Source organism: Rhea pennata, chromosome Z (genome assembly GCF_028389875.1).
Source record: "Rhea pennata isolate bPtePen1 chromosome Z, bPtePen1.pri, whole genome shotgun sequence".
In the NCBI taxonomy this organism is placed as follows: domain Eukaryota; kingdom Metazoa; phylum Chordata; class Aves; order Rheiformes; family Rheidae; genus Rhea; species Rhea pennata.
Window position 1 is genome coordinate 41,759,373 of NC_084702.1, and position 18,427 is coordinate 41,777,799.

Consider the following 18,427-nt stretch of genomic DNA (forward strand, 5'->3'; position numbering starts at 1 on the left):
CAACGAGCAGAAAGGAGGAGCCGTGCTGTCTCTCTTTTGCTTTCTGCTCTTTTCTTCTGCTGTCTTTTAATGTGTCTGTCTGTGCCTCTCTTCCTCATGCTTGTAGCTCCTTATCCTTCCAGTTCTTTCCTGTGTTCCTTTGGGGCTGAAGCAGGAACATGAAAGGCTTACTTCAAGAAAATAGTCTGCAGGGTTGAAATCTTTTTGTTGCTCAACTGTATTGAAAGTAGACCTCAGCTGCTGTGTATTATGGTGTTTATCAAGAGAGTTAATGCAAGGCTGCTTTAAGTACAGCTTGAAATCTTTTGGTTTGTGCCATCTGGTTTTTGAACAAGAGAAGAGACAAATTTTGCAATGTCATTTTCTCATCTGTTCAGCCACAATGATTCAACAGAAGAAGTCTTCAGTTTGCTCTTTTTTTGCTCATTCTCTATTACCAAACTTTAAGTTTTTCTTTTTCATAAGGAAGAGTTGTCATTATACCATGGTTGGTTGAAAACAGCTAATCCTGCTTGCGCTACTGCTGTTGCTAGGGCTTCCGCACTGAGGTGTGATAGACCTACCAAGTGTGTGTGCATGGTTTGTGTATCCATGCCTATATTTGCAGGGCCCAGGAGGGAGAATTTGTTGTGTAGCAGTGTCAGAATTGTTTGGAAAGAGGTTAGAGCTGATGGCAACAAAGTCAGCTCTTCTTAAGTAAGTCCAGTTAGAATTTGTACATTTGGTTTCCATTATTTTTAAAACAAAATCCATTTGACTCTTGATTGTTCACTTCTTTTAAAAAGATAAGTCTTTCTTGTTTATGTTTCAGCAGGGGATACTCTGCTCCCTACTGGAGCTGATGCCCAAGATTTAACAGCCTGGATTTGAGAGAGCTATTTGGGGGAGGTCTGTTCTGGCGACAGTTTCAGCCCAAAAGTGCTGAGCTCCCCTGGCCCAGGATCCCGTCTGTCTCTGGTCACCTTTCCTCTCTGCTCTTGTGCTGCTGCTAACTCTTCCTTTTTTCCAGATGCTGTCTCCTGCATCTTTCCCTTGACTCATGGAGCTTTCAGTCACCTATAAAAGCCCCCCCCCCCTTTTTCCCCCCCCCCCTCCACTTCCCATAGTACTCTTCCCCCTTGTATCTCTAACTGCTCAATCCTGGACTTTTCTGTCTTTGTGAGGGGAAGAAACTGAAGGGCTATTTTTTTAGCATCCACAGTCTATTTTTGGTGTAGATCAAATCACTCATGGCAAGCTAAGTTACATGCATGTCTTAGACTTGTAACTCAAAGTGTGACACTTTAAAAGCTCAGAGTACTTTATGTCTGGTTTATGAAGATAACTGTGAAAATGGAGTTTGTGGGGTCTGGTATTATGTAGGTAGATAAATGTGAGAGAGAGAAACCAGATAGAGAGGGTAAAGTCTGAAGAGATCTGCTGAATGATTGCTTTTGTCTATTGCATCTGAAAAAGTTGGTATTTTTTTTCCTCCCTAAAAAAGCAGAACCCACAAGAAGAATTTTTTTTTTCATTTCCTGGCAGATTGTGTCAAATTGAAGGGGAAAAAAATCATCACTCTCCTGTTTAGGAAAAGGATTTTACTCCTGCTTTAAGTGCTAATTTCAATGCAGCTTCAACTTTCGAGCAATCATTATATAAATCTACCCATCTCTAAGCTCACTCTTGCTAGCTTATGTAGTTCCCATAAAGACACAGAACCTGATCTGACAGAACAGCCTGTCTGTTAAAAGAACCTTGAGAAAGCTAAGTGCTTTAAAATTGTCATTCATCTTCTTTTCAGACAAAACTCATTAGAATATTCTTTTATACCTGAAATGAAATTAGTGTTTTCTTGAGCTGCCGTCATGTTCCTTCGATTATTTTATTTTTTGTACGATGAAACCCAGAGCTTCAGGATGTCTGCTAACATAGCATTTGTAATGGATTTAAAACATCATTTTTCTAGCTCTTTCATATTTTCCTGCTCATTTGAAAGCACAGTAGATCTTTTCTCCATCAGCATTTGAACGTAGTATTACTTTTTTGATATAAACAAAATGGATTTTTTGTGAATTGATGCTAAGGACCAGTGAAGGAGTGAACTTTGTAGGAAATACAGAACAATGTCTGTTAGCCAAGAGTGTGTGTGTGTGTGATTGGGGGAGAGGGAATGGAGTGACCTAGCCTATTTACTGAGTAATCAACCATATTCTTTGGATAAAATTAAGTAATGTAGGCATGACATAAACAACAGTGTGGGAAGTATTTATTTCATGTAAGAGTTAGGTTAATATTTGTCAGGAACAGACTCTCAGAAGCTTCTCTAGGATTTACTGCTGCCTAACGCAGTGAGAAAATCTAAGCATTATGAGACAGCCATATAAGCCAGTGCTTTAGTGCGGAGGAAACGGGATTTTTCCCAGCCAGTAAGTAGTGCCCTTTCACCCCTTCAAGGCAGGAAAAGGAATGATCTCCTTCACAAAAGTCCTTAGTGTCAAGACTACATCTCTTAAGTCCCCTAATGCTATATAAATTGTTCTTTCACTTTCATGGTAATGTCTATCTGGATCCTTGGTGTTATTGCACAGGAGAATTATGGAGAGTATAAATGGCAATGAGCCCTTCTGATCCCTCAGGAAGGGGTCATTAGGAGTAAGCAGTGATATAGGATGTCCATGGTCATGAGGGTGAAATGGGTCTTAAGCATTGAGTTCTGCTTTGGCAAATAACCTGTTTGTCAGAAAACATTGAGTATATCCATTATTGCTCCCCTTCCCTCCATCTTCTCCCACTTTTGAGTTCTTCTGTGTACCAGCACCCACACAAACTCATTTGCTCCCCATATATTCACTTGCAATGTGCAAATAAGGCTTCACATAAACATTTAGAAACTGAGCTTAGCAGAGCAGAAGCAAGCATAGGCTGGAGTATGGCAGAGGGCAGGAGTGGAGGACTGAGGAGGGTGTAGTGGGTGGAGGTTGCAGTAAGGGCATGGAGAAAATTTGGTGGGAAGGGAGCACAGGCATGTGGGTGACAGTAAAGGAGTAGGATCTTATGTGCAAGGGACATGGTAAGAAAGAAGTGAAAGGCAATAATACATTTTGCATGGTAAAAGTCATCCATCTTGGTATGCATAGAGCATGATATCCACTGATTAGAAACGTACTCTGAGAATTGCCCTCAAACTGAAGAATGTTTTGCAGCTCAGTGTAGTTGATACCCATTAGCAGAGCAAGAAGTCATGAGATTTATTGTTAATGATACTGTGATCTGTTAAGGAGGATGAATGTACCTGGTAATTTTGTGAGGAAATTGGAAAGATGAGTAAGTGAAGTATAAAAGAATGAAGTATCCAGATTGGGGAATATATGTGCTTATAGTGTATTTGTGTACAGCCAAAGCTCCTTTCCTGAAACTAAGATCAATAAACACAAAGGAAACTTTATTTTAGAATGACGGCATGTTAGCAGTGGTAACTCAAATGTCTCTTCATTAGACTGTAGTAATCGAAACATATGCTGTAGCACCCCTCTGGTGACTTCTGCTCAATTTTTAGAAAGACAGTGGTGTCAATTAGAGGTTTCCTGTGAAAAATCCATCATATCACTTGTTACATTGTTCCACGTGCTTCATTGAATTTTTCTAATATCTCTCACCTATTTCACCTTATTCTGTCTTTCATTGTTAAGAAACCATCTGTCCAATACCTTCCTTGTCTTGATCCTTGGAGACACTCCCCCAAGTCACCTGTTTGTTCACTTTATGATAGACTGAATATTTCAAGTCTCTTCCTGAATGGTAAGATTTCCGGAGTTATACTATTTTCTTAACCATATTGTGAACCATTTTTTGGAAGTATGGGTGCAACAAGTAGATACCTTTCTCCAGGAATATGAAAATATTGCAGCCCTCCTACTCGGATACTTTCCTGTTCATGTATTTGTTTTATCTTCCCACCCTGTAACAGCTGCATCGCTGTGACTTGGATTCAGTTGCTTATTCACGGTGATGCCGAAGCCTCATTCAGAGCTGCAGCTCTTCAGGACGTGAAACCCTACTTCATAGGCTAGGATATGCTTTTGTCTTGTAGGTGGCCTTGCGTTTTGCAGGTGTTACAATGTATGCTTTCAAAAGAGCCTGTCTTAGCAAGTGTCTCAGGTCATTTTGCAAATAACTGGCTTGCTTCGTTATTTACCACTTTACTAATTTTTGTCATGTCTGCAAATTTTACTAGGATGATTTTATATTTCCCTACAGGTCATGGAGAAAGATAAACTGTCTCATGAGAAGATAGTTCTCTGCTAACAATTATATTTATCCCATTTTTATTGCATTTAATCATTTTTATAGTGTTACTTTTTGATATTGACTATGGCAGACTAATTTATTATGTCTGCTAGAGCTGTCCAGTCCAGTGTTGTGGTTAAGAGGCTCCCAGTCTTGAGCCCATGTGGAGGGAAAAAAACAGATCCCTGTCAAAATGACCATTTAACTTGTATGAAGGAAATTGCTGGTTTTTGTATTCCTCCCCCGCCCCGACCGTGGTTAATTATATTGAGGAAGGAAATGGTACATAAGAAATTTCTGCTATTAGAGCTGAAACTCAATGAAACCTCTAAACAAAGCCTTTCCTCCATCTCCTCCAGAACACATCATTATCTAGTTATATCACCAGACTTCCAAAGGCACCTTCTGTTATCTATTTACACAATAAAGATTTTTGTCAAAAAAAATGTTTGCAGTCTTGTTACCTTGAACTAAAACATATTATATAAGATGCATTATTTTAAAGTGTTATGGTAATACCACTCATTTTCATAAATAGCCAGTATAATATAGATAGTATCCAATATTGGATAAATTTAAAAATTTGGTCACAGAAGTGTTTGGCAGTAGTTGTGGTGGAATACTCTTCCCCCATCCTAGCTGTTTGAGCTGCAGGATTTTTTTTTTTTATTCTTTCACTGTGTGTAGTTCAAAAATATTTAAAAATGAACTAGCTAATTACAGAGCTATTTATTCTCATGCTTCAATCATCCTTCATTTTACTTTGTTGCTTTAATGAATTTTCAAATACGAATTGTCTTATTGCAGCTGCTGAAGGAATAGGTTTTTGACACCTTTTTTATTTTAATTGCCAAGGTTTTTGTATAGCATTACAGACTTGCTGTAAAATACTCATATTTTTGAGTATTGGCAGATTATAATACTATTCTTTCACTAATGAAAAAATAAAAAAATACTAACATATGTTGTTTTTAAGAGATCTTTATAATAGTTTCTTACTGAGAACTTTAGTCGGTGGATTTTGGAACAGAATGAGAAGTTCATGATGATAATGAATAGTTTATTTTGGAATGTGACCAATGAAAAAGTGTTAAAGCACTGAAGACCCTACAGTGGTGAATTAATGTATTCAGTACGTTGTGAGATGCACTCATGGTTATCTACCAGCATCTTGAACTATGTATACACCTACTCTGTGAAGAGGAACATGCTTATTGTCTGCTTACTTTCTTCTCTACAGTTTCATGCCCCTCGTAGGCTTAGTTCTTCCATATACCGTTACTCATCCTATTTATATTAACAGGTACAGATATATCATGGTAGGCTCTAAGGAGGATCTTTCCTATGTGCTTCATTAGTTCCTACCATAGAAACATGTGTTTTCCCAGTTACTTAGTGTGATAGTTGTCATGGGACCGCACAAGTGGCCCATTCAGATTTGTGCTCACTGTGATCCACTGTTGAAATGTCTTCCTGCTATGATGGAATTTGTAAAGAGGGTACAAGAGAAGTGCCTACGTTAGAATCTGTTCTACTGAAGTGTTATCAAGAATTGATAGTGAAAAGATTAGTTGTTTTGTTTCTGTGTGGATAGAGTAGCATACATGAAGACATCTCTAAGTCCTTCCATGAGGTTTGTGATACAGACAGTAACTCTGGTGTTCGTACTCCTCAGAGCAGTATGTTTTCTTTTTGTATCTTCTTTAAATAATTTTGTATGCATCGTGTTTCAGAGTAGAGGTTGTATTTTCAAATGAGCTCCTAGAGCAGGATGAGTATTGGTATTGTGCCTTTAATCTTAAAATACAAGGAGTATAAAGATGCATGGTTAATCCCCATTTCTTTTAATCTGAACAAAATGAAACACCTTTGGGCTGAAACTGTCATCCATACGGGATCAAGATTTTGTTTCTGTAAAAGCATCATTGTATTGATTACAGGCCAGCAAATTTCAGGTCAGGCTGAACTGAATAACGTTTATCTTTTCATCAAAGAAGTTGAAAGTTTCTAATTGAAATATGTGTTAGTTCGATCTTGGTGCCTGACTTGCTGTCTTTTAAAGGAAAAAAAAAAGTCTAGAATTTGTTTTTCCATCCTTCTGGATGGATGATGCAAGCATTGGCTTAAGTCAAACTTGTCAAATTTTACATGCTAATCATGAGAATTACTCTTTTCCCACTTGTAACAAATTCTTCTGCTGGGATGCTGGCAACGCACATGTTAGCATCTCCATGACTTCCCATGCCAGCCGTGCTGGCAGACTGGTTGGTACCTGCCCACAGGCTCTTGAAGCAGGCAACAGGATTGCTACATGCTTCTCAGCTGCAGGGTAGCTCTGTGATCCTGCCACTGTCATAGGACCTGGAGCACGTGGAGGGCTCATGTCATGAGACGCCACTGAGATGAGTCTGTCCTGACCTTGTGGGCAAGGTTTTGAGGAGTTCCTGAGATCTGAACTAGACAATGAGCATCTAAATAGTTGTGTGTTACCATACAGGTGGAGGAGCCAACAATGTTCATCATCCCTTTTAATGCCATTTTTTTGTATTCTTAAAATTGGTCATTTGAGACATCTGAAACTAAGTTACCTGTTTAAAATGTGTTCTTTTTGTGGATCCTGTCCATGAAAAATGGTGTGATTTCGTCTAACAGACAACCTTCTCATCCACAGAATAATTAGTAGATTGATACCTGATTCAATTCTCACGTTTTATGGAGGAATTGGACCTAAGCCTAATGCAACAGTTTTAAATCAAGATTTGCTGGCATGTATGTGTGGGGTTCCAATTATCCCAATATTCCTTTCCAAAACAGTGCCTGGGGCTGCACTATCACAGATTTAGACTGAAATTGAGTTAATTTATTTTCTACCTAACAACTTTACAAAGATAAGAGAATGAAGGAGCAGTGAGATAAATTATCTTTTCTTGTGCATTATTAACATAAATGTCTTGCATGCTAATTGATTATGTGTATTTAAGCCAGCATGCAGGTGTAACCAAAGATGTCATTTAGGTAGCAGAGCCTTTGCTAGCAGAGGTTTTGAAAGCTGTAGCACTTCACCCTTGGAGATCAGCTTGGTATTTGGGATTGTGAAAGAATATAAGCTTGGGAGAAGTGTTTCCTTTCTTTTTTTTTCTTTTTGTATAAAGTATTAAATGACAAAGTATTGGAAACCTTCCCTAAAAGGCATATGAATGTAAAGGTTTGAGGGGAACACTGGCTTCACAGAACTTTCTTTTTGAATGTTAAACTTGCGCAGTTGTGGCACTACATAGCGCATTGTTTGCATGGCTAGAACGTGCTTGCACCAAGTAAGAAATTTGTCTTGCCTTTGGAACAACCAACTTTTGACAAATTCAGGCTTGAAAATTTTTTAAAAAATTAAATTACTGATACAATTTGGTTTGGAGATGACATTTAAAGCGTGAAGATCCAATGTTGTCTGCCTGAGTTTTGCAGGCAGGTAGCTCCAGTTTTTTTCCTTAGGAAAAGAAAAATTGGAAAGAACAAATACTTCGAGGGGAAGATGCTTGGAATTTGGTATGCCACTTTGTTCTTTTTCAGACACTGTCTCTTGTTTTCCATATAGAAATGGGGAGTGAAGAAAAACCTTAGCTTTAAAAGTGGGGAAGGGGGAGGAGACTATATTAGCAGATTTGTCAGTGAAATATTTGAGTTGTAAAACTATAGCAAGAAAACTGTCTATTTGTTAGCAGATGTCACTTGTGAGATGTTTCTCAAAATCCGTGGTCACAAAACAGTGAATTTGGCTGTGTAACACGGATGACAGATATTATGCCTTTAGCAGCTACAGATCAGTGCTAAGTTCTGACATAGCTGCCGTGTTTAGTGGTACGGCTCTTGGTTTGTTTTTGCCAGTTCATGAACGATAATTGCTGAAGAGTGAAAGATTGATTTGCAGTTTCTGTTGGGACTGGTTTTCTTCCCACAAACGAGCTATAAAGCATAAGCAAATTCACTGTTACATTGCCTTTCCTGGTGAAAAATCAAAGCATTATTATGTTACAGCAGAGGTGGTTATAGCTAGCCCTATTTAATCTCTCCAAACAGTTTTCTCTTTTAAATAGTAACAGTTCATATTAGTATCTGTAGCTAAGTTGGTAGAATAAAAGCATGAAATACAGAAATAAATGTAGGAATTGCAAAGTGAGTCATCTGTATTATAATTAATGCCAAGCTATCAGATCATATTTTGCTTAAAATGGCTTCGTTGTGGGTCACTGTGGTGCTTGTATTATTGTTTCAAAATGGCCCTGTTAGCAGCACAGTAATGTATTGAAAATAGGCTGCTTGAACTAAAGACTTTTGTTAATAATTATTTAAGGGACCTTGTGACAAGTATTGCTGGCCCAGACCTTTCTGACTTTTCTCTTCAGAAACTCCTCTGAGGTAACATTTCTGGAAATTGTGCTAAAGGTAAACAGAGATTAATGTTATGATTGACTTTTATATATATAACCTATCTTTCCGCATGTTTCCTTTTAAAGTCAAATGGAACTTCCTGGTTAATATCAGAATAGTTCACTGTAGTCAGGTTTTGTTAGTGTAAGAGTTTGGAATGAATTTTGTGAAATTCTGCTTTCCTTTTATCTATAAATATATGAATGATTTTTAGGGTGGTCTTTATGAGTATGAGCACTGTGAATTAATCATACCTTCTCAAAAATAAATATTTTTGGTTATGTATTTATACCTTCAAATTATGTTTTCAAAATTAAATAATTAGCATTTAGATAAATAGTATTTTATTGTCTTAGAATAGGAAGTGTACTGTTTGTGAGCTTTTTATTAAAAAAAAAAAAATACTGATAATGCCTGCTGACTACTCACTCAGTCTCTATTACAGGCTTTATTAGAAGTTGGCAATTTTGCAGACCACTTTCCAGTGTTCTTTGGGCCACTGGTAGCCCAAACTGAGAGTTAGCAGCAGTGATACTGATAGCAGTGATATCAGCTCTATACATTTCCATAGTATTTTCTGCATGAGGAAGAGTTTGCTTACAATTCATTATTCCCAGTTCACTGTCAGAGTGTTCTTCAAAGTCAAGGGTAGGAGCATCTTTATCCAAAGCTACTATTTTAATAAATTAATGACCGTGTCTCTTCTCAGCCAAATACAAGTAATATGATTCAGCATTGTCATCTTCTATATGTTGTATAATATATAACTATTAAGTTATATCATAGGATAATTCAGATTGGAAGGGACCTCTTGAGGTCATCTGGTCCAGCCACCTTCCTAGGTAGAGCAGCTTGCTGGGGACCTTGCCCAGTTAAGCCTTGAGCATCTCCAAAGGTGGAGGCCCCATAACCTCTGGGCAGCCTGCTCCTGCACATACCGCTCTTCAGTGGGACACAAGACACTTTCTTTTCTGCATCTTGTGATCGTTGCCTCTTCTCTTTTCATTGTGCATCTTTGGCGAGGGTCTGACTCTGTCTTTCTGACTGCAGCACCTTCCTCCCTCAGCTTTTTTTCCTGTGATGTAGACTAACCAGTTTCTTTAGCCTCTCCATGTCTGTTATGCGCTGCAGCCCTCGCATTGCCCTTGGGGCCTTCTGCAGGACTCGCTTCCAATTTCTCTCCATCTCTTTTTGCATGGGACTTGAGTAAACTATACTGTAGTTTCCTTTTGTCTCTAACCCTACTAGTCATCTTTGTGTAACTTTGGGTTTTAAGACTACATACGCTCATTTCTTTTACATTTAGTATAGTGTAAAAGAGATTTCAGGTTGACTGGAAAACTCGAGGACATACTGCCTTCCCGTCAGCATGGTTAATCTCTGTGACTGGAGTATCAGAATGGTTTAACAGTGCTCTGTGCTTGATACCCAGGAGAAAGCCAAACGGGTGGTGAGCTGCCGCCCCACTGAGGCTGCATTGGCCTGGTCTGTAAACCACTAACTCAGGGTGTTTAGTGACAAGCTAATTGTGCTGAGTTTAATTAATGCAGCTATTTTCCTTTGTATCCCAATTTGTTTCTGCTTTATGATGTTTCAGCTGTAACAGAAATGTGTGGTTTTGGTCTATAAATGAATGGCCTTGCCATTTTGTCCTGTTGACTTTCACTTTGTTTCTATTGGTCCTGTCCTTAAGGCAGTTTATTTCTATATGGTGTCTGTCCTCTTCCTTTGTAATTTCTTAATTTTAAGTTGGTATGCATGTACTTGAACATCTCCAAGTGCAAAAGTCATGAAGTGAGATATGTTCCACTTTCAGTCATAGAGGAACTTATTTTGGTAATATTTCCTTTTTTTAAAAAAAAAGAAAAGAAACACTTGTTACGGTTTTTCTTTTCACTAGCTCCTTGTTTGTTTTACACTTCCTCTACTATGCCACATTTTATCCAACTTAATCAATAACTTCTCATGTAATACCAAACCAGGTATTTTACTGAAGTTCAGACAGGTGAGATACACTGTGTTTTCTGTTTCTGAAAATTACCTCAAAGCAGAGAACGGTTTTGGCTTAGTGTATCAGCACAGTTTACCGTTAATGAAATTACGTTGTGCTGTATCCTGTGCATCCGCATGGCTTTAATCATTGTCATTTTCAAAATTTATTCTAATTTTTTATGCTAGTGAGGTCAAATCATAACCTGGTTTTTACAGAAGAGGAAGCTGAATCACAGTGAGATGAATCAGGCAGCCAGTACAGATTTGCGAACAGACACAATTGTACTGATGCCTACCCATATGTAATATGCAAAAAAGCTATCTTTTATCTCTGTCTAGATTATGAAGATGATAAATTATCAAGACATCTGATACATACTTTCTGCTCCTAATGAACCTAGAAGTCTGCCAGAGTGATAGAGCTGTGAATATGCCAGTTTGATTGCACCCAGTCTTAGGTGTTTCAAGTCTGGCTTATGAAGGTAGGGAAACATAAATATTAATGTTTGTAAATGAGTTGGAGGGAAATATTTGTCCTCTTTTTACTTCTAGTGGCACTCTACTCTGCTTGTTGTTTTTGAGGCATTTGTTTCTCAAGTAAGTGACTTGAAGAATTTGGAAGCATAATAGCCTTATCCATAAGATTGAAACAGAAATCCTTGGCTTTCCAGACTAAGTTATTTAGGTTTTATATTAGTGCTTAATTTGGTAAATTTTGTCTGCTTAAATGCATGTGTAAAATAACAGGTATTTTTGAGTAATAATTTGTTTGTACAGTGTATTCTGCAGTAGGACAAAATTATTTGAATGTTTGCTGCCAAGGTGGTTTGTCACCAGTTGTCACCTGTCAAGAAGTGAAATATTTTTGAAACCTATTTATGCTATTTGGTTTTGACAGGGGAGCTGTATACCTTTTCTCCTTGTAATAGTTTGGAGAGTAAACATTGTATAGAAAAACAGAACTAGGCTTACAATAATGGTACATTAATACCAACAATGTTTTTGACTTCTCAGCAGTTATGCATTTAAGCTATTAAAACATATGTTAGATTCGTTACTTGAAACATTACTGACAATTGCTTTGTAACTGAATTTTTAGAATATTGGATGTGCTGGTGGTATAAATTGCCATGTGGGTTTAACTGAACCTATTCTAGTCCATACCAGCTGAAGAGGCTGAAAAGTTTTGATAATCTTAGGACTTGCTGCACTAATAAAACTGAACAGATAGGGATTTTTTTTTTTTTTTTTTTTTTTTTTTGCCATTGCTCAGTTAATCTGTGACAATGTGATTCCTTAAGGAATGGACCTAGAATTAGGTTTCCTGACCAGGAGTGTGGTGTTTTTTGTTTTTGTTTTTGTTTTTTTTAATCTAAAAAGTAGTTACGTAATGGAATCTAATGTTCACTGCTGTAGATTTAAAATGTGGATGTTTCTAGTATAAGTTTAGTAATTAACCCACTTTATCTACTCTTGGTATTTGTGTGACAATATTATGTCTAGAAACAAAAGGCTGAATTCCCCTCCTGACAGAACTCCATTGACCTAACTGGAATAATGCCAGAAAAGAAGGGGCCAGTTGAGTATACAAACAAGCATTTTCATGAGCAATATTTTGCTATATTGATTGATTCATATTTTATTACATGAAGAACTAGTGATTGTACTTGTAAATCTGAAAATGAAGAATGGAAAATTTTGATTCTTCCTGAGGTATTGCAGGAAAAAAAATGTAGATAAGACTTTTCTATCAGATCATGAGGAACTTTAATTGTACTAAAAATACACGTGATCAAAAGGAAGTCAATATAAGTGTAGAAATAGCTTATAGTATTGAACATTAACATCCTCTTGCCTTCTTACTTTCAGTGTTAGGCATATTGTAGCTTCAGTAAGAACATGTAATATTTTTGTTCTGGCTGATAGTCATATTTTTAGACTAAGATTTAATCTTTTATTAACAACATGAAACAAAGAAATACAGAAGGCATGTGTTAAAGTGTCACCCACAGGTATATAGTGATGAGAAATTCTTCCTTTCCACTGTAAACACTCTTGTAAATGTCATCAGTTGGTCTTAGAGATAATCATCCCCTGAAGCTGAAGATTCTACTGTTATTTTTACCTGTTGCAATTTGGAAGAAGTCAACAGATGAATTCACTTGGTTCAGCAGGACAGGATTGTCAGATGTTACTGCTGCTTTGCATTTGCGACAAAAAATTGGCAAAACCAGCAAGTCTGAATTGAGCAAAATGTGTGTGTATCTTGGTTACCGAGTCCAGCTGCTTGGATGGACCGTTCTTAATGTAACTGCTTTGTTCACAAGTGTTACAGGGCTGGCAGCTCTCCTTCCCAGAACGATGCTGAGGCTCTTCTGCTGCAGTGAGGAGGGAAAATACTGCAGTCCTTTCCAAGTCCTAAATCTATACACTGGAGCCATAGGCCACCCTTTTTTTTTTGTTTTTCTGTTGCAATAACTCAGTAGAGGCCAGGATTTTACTGAGCCTGTGAGTAAGGGAAAAAGCATAATGTGCCTGAGTTTGTACAACTTATGTAAAGGCCTAAAACAATTGCAATTTATGGAGTATAGGGGCTCTCCCCTTTGGTGTGTTGTCCGCTAGCACAGAACGGGCAGAGTGGAGGTGACACTCTCATTTTGTTTGCTTCCCATTGTCTGCACTTGATTATCATATTATGCTGGTTCTGTGCCAAAATGTGACATCTCCAAATCTTTCAATTCTTTTTCTTGAGCAAATGTCAGCAGTTTATTTCGGGCTTTGGTAGTCTCTTCAAAGTGTGCTGTCAGTGCAGCCTTTCTTCACAGTGTTCTCAAGAGACTTTCCCTTTTATTGTAGGGAGTGACAACCAGGCAATAGCCAAGTGAATAAAAACCTCCAGGCAACTATGCAGTGCATAAATATGAACAGTAAGAGTATAAGAAAGTGTGAACTTTCATGTGTGAGGAAGCTGGACTTTGCGCTGGGACCAGAGTGGCAAGGCAAACCTTCAAAGTCCAGCTTGTTTATTTTCCATGTTCTGGTAGTTGACCTGACTTATCTTTGATCATACTTCCATCAATGGGTTATTTTTTGTATTGCAGTTCTGAATTCTGCAATTCTTTTCCTCATCGCAAGTATTTTGGAAGCTTAGGGATGGTATTGGGAGGGTACTGTATTCTCAGACACGGAAGAGAGAGATCCCTGCCTTTCCTGGGGTTTGTCTGGGAGGCCCAGGCCTTGGAGGGGAGTCTGAGCTGGCTTCAGAAGCATCCAAGCCACTTCCATTCGTTAATAAACTCCTCCTTAATAATAGCACAGGTGAGATGCATAGTATTTTATTCCTCCCAGACCCAAGCTAGTTTTATAGCACAGATGAATCTGAGTTTTTAGTAACATACCTAGGTCCAGGAGCTGATAAACTTTCTGTTAAAATCTCTCAAATTTTCTGTAATTGGATATACTGAATATCTTGGAGGCCTGAACCATGACTGGGATACCTGGTCGCTGCTCCAGTTTAACTAATATGATATGGGGGACTTGTTCATTTCAATATTGACTTTATCAAGCAAACAAAAAATACCTCCCCTTCAGCTGGTGTTAGATTGTGCCCCTGTTACAGAGATGTCTGCCTAGTGCTACAAATGGATGTCTGACACAGCCAACAGACTGTGGTAAGTCAGAATGCATTGGATTTGTTGGAACAGTTGAAGTGGGAGATCTTTGCTAACACGGTTTACTTTCAATGGAATTGGATTAGCTTACGCTCACGTGGGCAGCTCAGCGGGTAGGAGCAGCTGAGTAGGCGGGAGTCTGTGATCTCCTCAGCAGAGGGAAGGGGTTGTGTAGCACCTTGGGCATCTGTGTTGAGCAATGGTTAGATTTGTGGAAAATGCCATATTGAGTGCGACTGTCTTTCAAATATATTTATTTTGTGGGTGTTTGTATTGCATGAAACCATAAGCATTCACTGGGCAGGTAAGTGCCTCGGTCCTTTCTTGTGACTGAAGCATTGTGGTGCATCGTAGGAAAAATACTTTGGCTTTGGAGGAGGGCCTGGTAGACATAATGCCGTGATGAATTTTCCCTGCAGTGTAGACAAATATTGGGCTAACATGTGTCCATTATGAAATAAAATGTTTAGTTCACATTCTGCTGGTGAAAAACTTTACTGAAATCTTCTTACCCTGGCAGTTTTGGTTGAAGTCAAACCCCATCTTCCAGTGGAAAAATAGTCTTTTTGAAATCTCACTACCTGTTCTTTTATTAGCTATGTGAGATGGAGTTTTAGATCTGACCTTGTCTGGAATGAGTCAATATTTTAGTATTTTGGAGGCTGCTATTTTTAAAAAAAAAAAAAGCAAAAAAAAAAAAAAAAAAAACCCCACACCCCGCATGACCACCTTTTAAACAACAGATATAGTTACTTTTACATTATTTTAATTTAAGATATTCATTGTAAATGCATGTATTTAGATGTATATATTTTAAAGTTCTTGTCTCATATGACAGTCCTGGTGTGGTTATTGTCAGCAGACAAGTTCTGTCAGTAAGGGTTTATATCATCAGATCAAAATTATGCAATAAGCGAAAAAAAAGCCCAAACTCATCAACCTGATTTTACAAAGAAGGGTGCTTAGTAACATCTCACTCTGGAACATGAGTTTCCCTGACTTTATAGTAATGCTTTGAGGAGCTCTACCTGGGCACATCTCATTTATCAACCGAGTGCCAGAACGTTTTGGCTGTAGGCATGGCTTACATCTGCAAGAAGTGAAACACTTTAAAAACTTTAAAATGATGTTTCTTAATTAAAATGCAGGGGGACCTGGGGGCTGTTACTTTATTTGGTTCTGCTGAATTGGCTGCTAGTTTTACTGCTATTAAGCAATATTATTTTATCATTAACCAGTCAAGTCAAAACTGAAGGATGTGAGCCTTCCTTCTTCAAACCAAAGGGCTTTTTGCCTTTGAATTTCAGTGTGAATGGGATCAAGTCTAATTCACACAGTAAGCTATATTTAATGTAAACAAAAGTAGTGCTGCCAAAACTCTCCTATTACAGTTTTCAACACAGATCAGAGATGAATGAGTAATCATTTTGGCTTCCAGAAAGGGATAGAACTAAGTACATTTCAAGCTAAACAAAAATGTTAGCAGTGATTTTCTATTTGAAATTTAGCAATTCTTATTCATTAACGACCTAGATGAGGGGACAGAGTGCCTCCTCAGCAAGTTTGCTGATGATACCAAGCTGGGAGGAGTGGCTGAGACACCCGAGGGCTGTGCTGCCGTTCAGAGAGACCTGGCCAGGCTGGAGAGCTGGGTGGAGAGGAACCTCCTGAGGTTCAACAAGGGCAAGTGCAGAGTCCTGCATCTAGGAAGGAATAACCCTCGGCACCAGTACAAGCTGGGGGCTGGCCTGCTGGAGAGCAGCTCTGCAGTGAAGGATCTGGGAGTGCTGGTGCATGACAAGTTGACTCCGAGCCAGCAGTGTGCCCTTGTTGCCAGGAAGGCCAATGGTCTCCTGGGGTGCATTAGGAAGAGTGTTGCCAGCAGGTGGAGGGAGGTGATCCTGCCCCTCTCCTCAGCCCTGGGGAGGCCTCATCTCGAGTCCTGTGTGCAGTTGTGGGCTCCCCAGTCCAAGAGAAAAATGGAGCTACTGGAGAGAGTCCAGCATAGGGCTACGAGGATGATCAGAGGGCTGAGGCACCTGCCCTGTGAGGGACGGCTGCGAGAGCTGGGCCTCTTCAGCCTGGGGAAGAGCAGACTGAGGTGGCGGGGGGGGGGTCTTATCAGTGTGTACAAGTACCTGAAGGGAGGGTGTCAAGGGGACGGGGCCAAACTCTTTTTAGTTATCCCGTGTGACAGGACAAGAGGCAATGGGCAGAAACTGAAGCACAAGAAGTTCTGCCTGAGCGTGAGCGGGAATTTCTTCCCTGTGAGAGTGACGGAGCACTGGCACAGGTTGCCCAGAGAGGTTGTGGAGTCTCCTTCTCTGGAGATCTTCAAGGTCCGCCTGGATGCAACCCTGTCTCACATGCTCTAGGTGACCCTGCGAGCGGGGAGGTTGGACTAGATGATCTCCAGAGGTCCCTTCCAACCTCACCAATCCTTTGATTCTATGAGTTTATGAATCTAGTCCACAATACATGTTTTGATTTGCCTACAGTGAAAGAACTATACTGGGCATTTCCAGTACTTTAAAATAAGTTACTTTAAAGGGCACTTAGCTGAGATTTTGTTAGTGCTCTGTGCCAGGATACACTGCAACAGAACTGAAGATACTGTGATAGCGATATCTGATTGTTAAACACTAGGGACTTACCTGCTAGCTTGTGAATTAAATGACAGTTTTTATAGACAATTTTCAGTGTCACAATTTATGTTGTTTTGATTATAATTTGTAGTAACAGGTATTAACAAAAGGATTTGTGAGTTGTTTCTTGCTTGGGTCCCAGCAAAAGTAATTAAGCTTATGACTCTAGTGGCTCCACAGTAAGCAATTACTGGCCTCACACAGGTTTTGGGTTGAAGGGTTGGCTGCTTTGGTAATAGAAAGTACTAGTAGAAATCATATTTCTAACACTAATATAAAATCCTCTGCCCCAGAAGTCAGTGATAAAATTCATGCTGATGTAAATAGGATTAGGTTTTCACTCTATCAAAATCTCTCTGAGTGGAAAAAGCTAGTTAAGTTATTTGCACATCACTGCAAATTCTAAACAAGTACTTTTGTCTCTTGGTATTAACTGGAATTTTTTTTCTAATGCAAAATATGTTTGTGATTTGATTAATGTCTGTATTTAAAAAGCTGTCTTTTTTCCTTCTTGCATGAGAGGTGTGAGCAGATTTATGGAGTACAACAAATAGTCATCCCCATTAGCAAAGGATAGCATGCCTGAGGCACTTAATTAATTAACCTCTTGGAGCTGATACTGAAGATGCTGGAAGGATGCATTTTTCACTAGAATCACAAAACTTAGACTGTTGTGGGCATTGAGGGGTTAACTGCTCACATATCTGTGAACAAAGACTCCTGTTGATGAATAGACATATTCTTTAGTTTTGTACTACGGGCACAGAAAGAAGGGCTTAGTGACACAATATTACCCTACAATATCCTGTTTTCTATCTTTGTTGTCCCTGTCAGCTCGGAGTAAGGCAACTTTCCTAATGTAGCACATGTATATAGTCTTATCTTCTCCTTCATGGAGAATTATGAATAAGTTCTGTTTTGGTAGGGTTTTATTTTGTTTTTGTTTCTTTAATATGCTTGTGCAATATTTATTTTAGCAAAAATAGCCAGCCACTATATTTGGGATGTTTGGCTGCTTTTAGATTCTTTATCATTCTTTTGTAAGAATAGATTTCAAAGCCCAGGTATAGCATTTTTTTGGTTGGTATCTTACTGTTAAAAAATCACTCCCCCAAAACCTTCATATGTTAAACAAATGCAATGAAAAATAAAAATTTTGGTGATTTTATTTTTTTATTGATGAGTTTACAATTCAGTCATAACAGGCTGTGCATATAGTTCTAGAGAAATCTTACTAGAAGATCTTTATATACAGTGCATATGAAATCTCTTTCTGTGTGGTGGCCATCGCTCATATGATGAGGTCAGAGGTGGAAGGCTTTGTTGGTAACATTAATATAGTGCATATGTTCAAGAGGCTGAATTAGTGTTCCACATGCTGCTTTTAATTGCTTAATTTCTTAATCTGTATGTCATTATTGGACC

General features: G+C 38.6%; 1 protein-coding gene across 5 annotated transcripts in view; it reads left to right on the forward strand.

Annotated features, from left to right (window-relative positions):
* Positions 1 to 18,427, forward strand: part of EPB41L4A (erythrocyte membrane protein band 4.1 like 4A) — a 139,402-nt gene that overhangs the window by 23,496 nt on the left and 97,479 nt on the right. Inside the window, exon 1 of one of the 5 annotated variants that reach the window (XM_062600580.1) lies at positions 11,083 to 11,168. The exons of the other annotated variants lie outside the window; for them this stretch is intronic. Within the exon in view, the coding sequence (XP_062456564.1) occupies positions 11,163 to 11,168 (6 nt within the window). The 5' untranslated portion in view covers positions 11,083 to 11,162. Of the gene's footprint in view, positions 1 to 11,082; positions 11,169 to 18,427 lie in introns of those variants that run through there. 5 annotated transcript variants of the gene reach the window in all.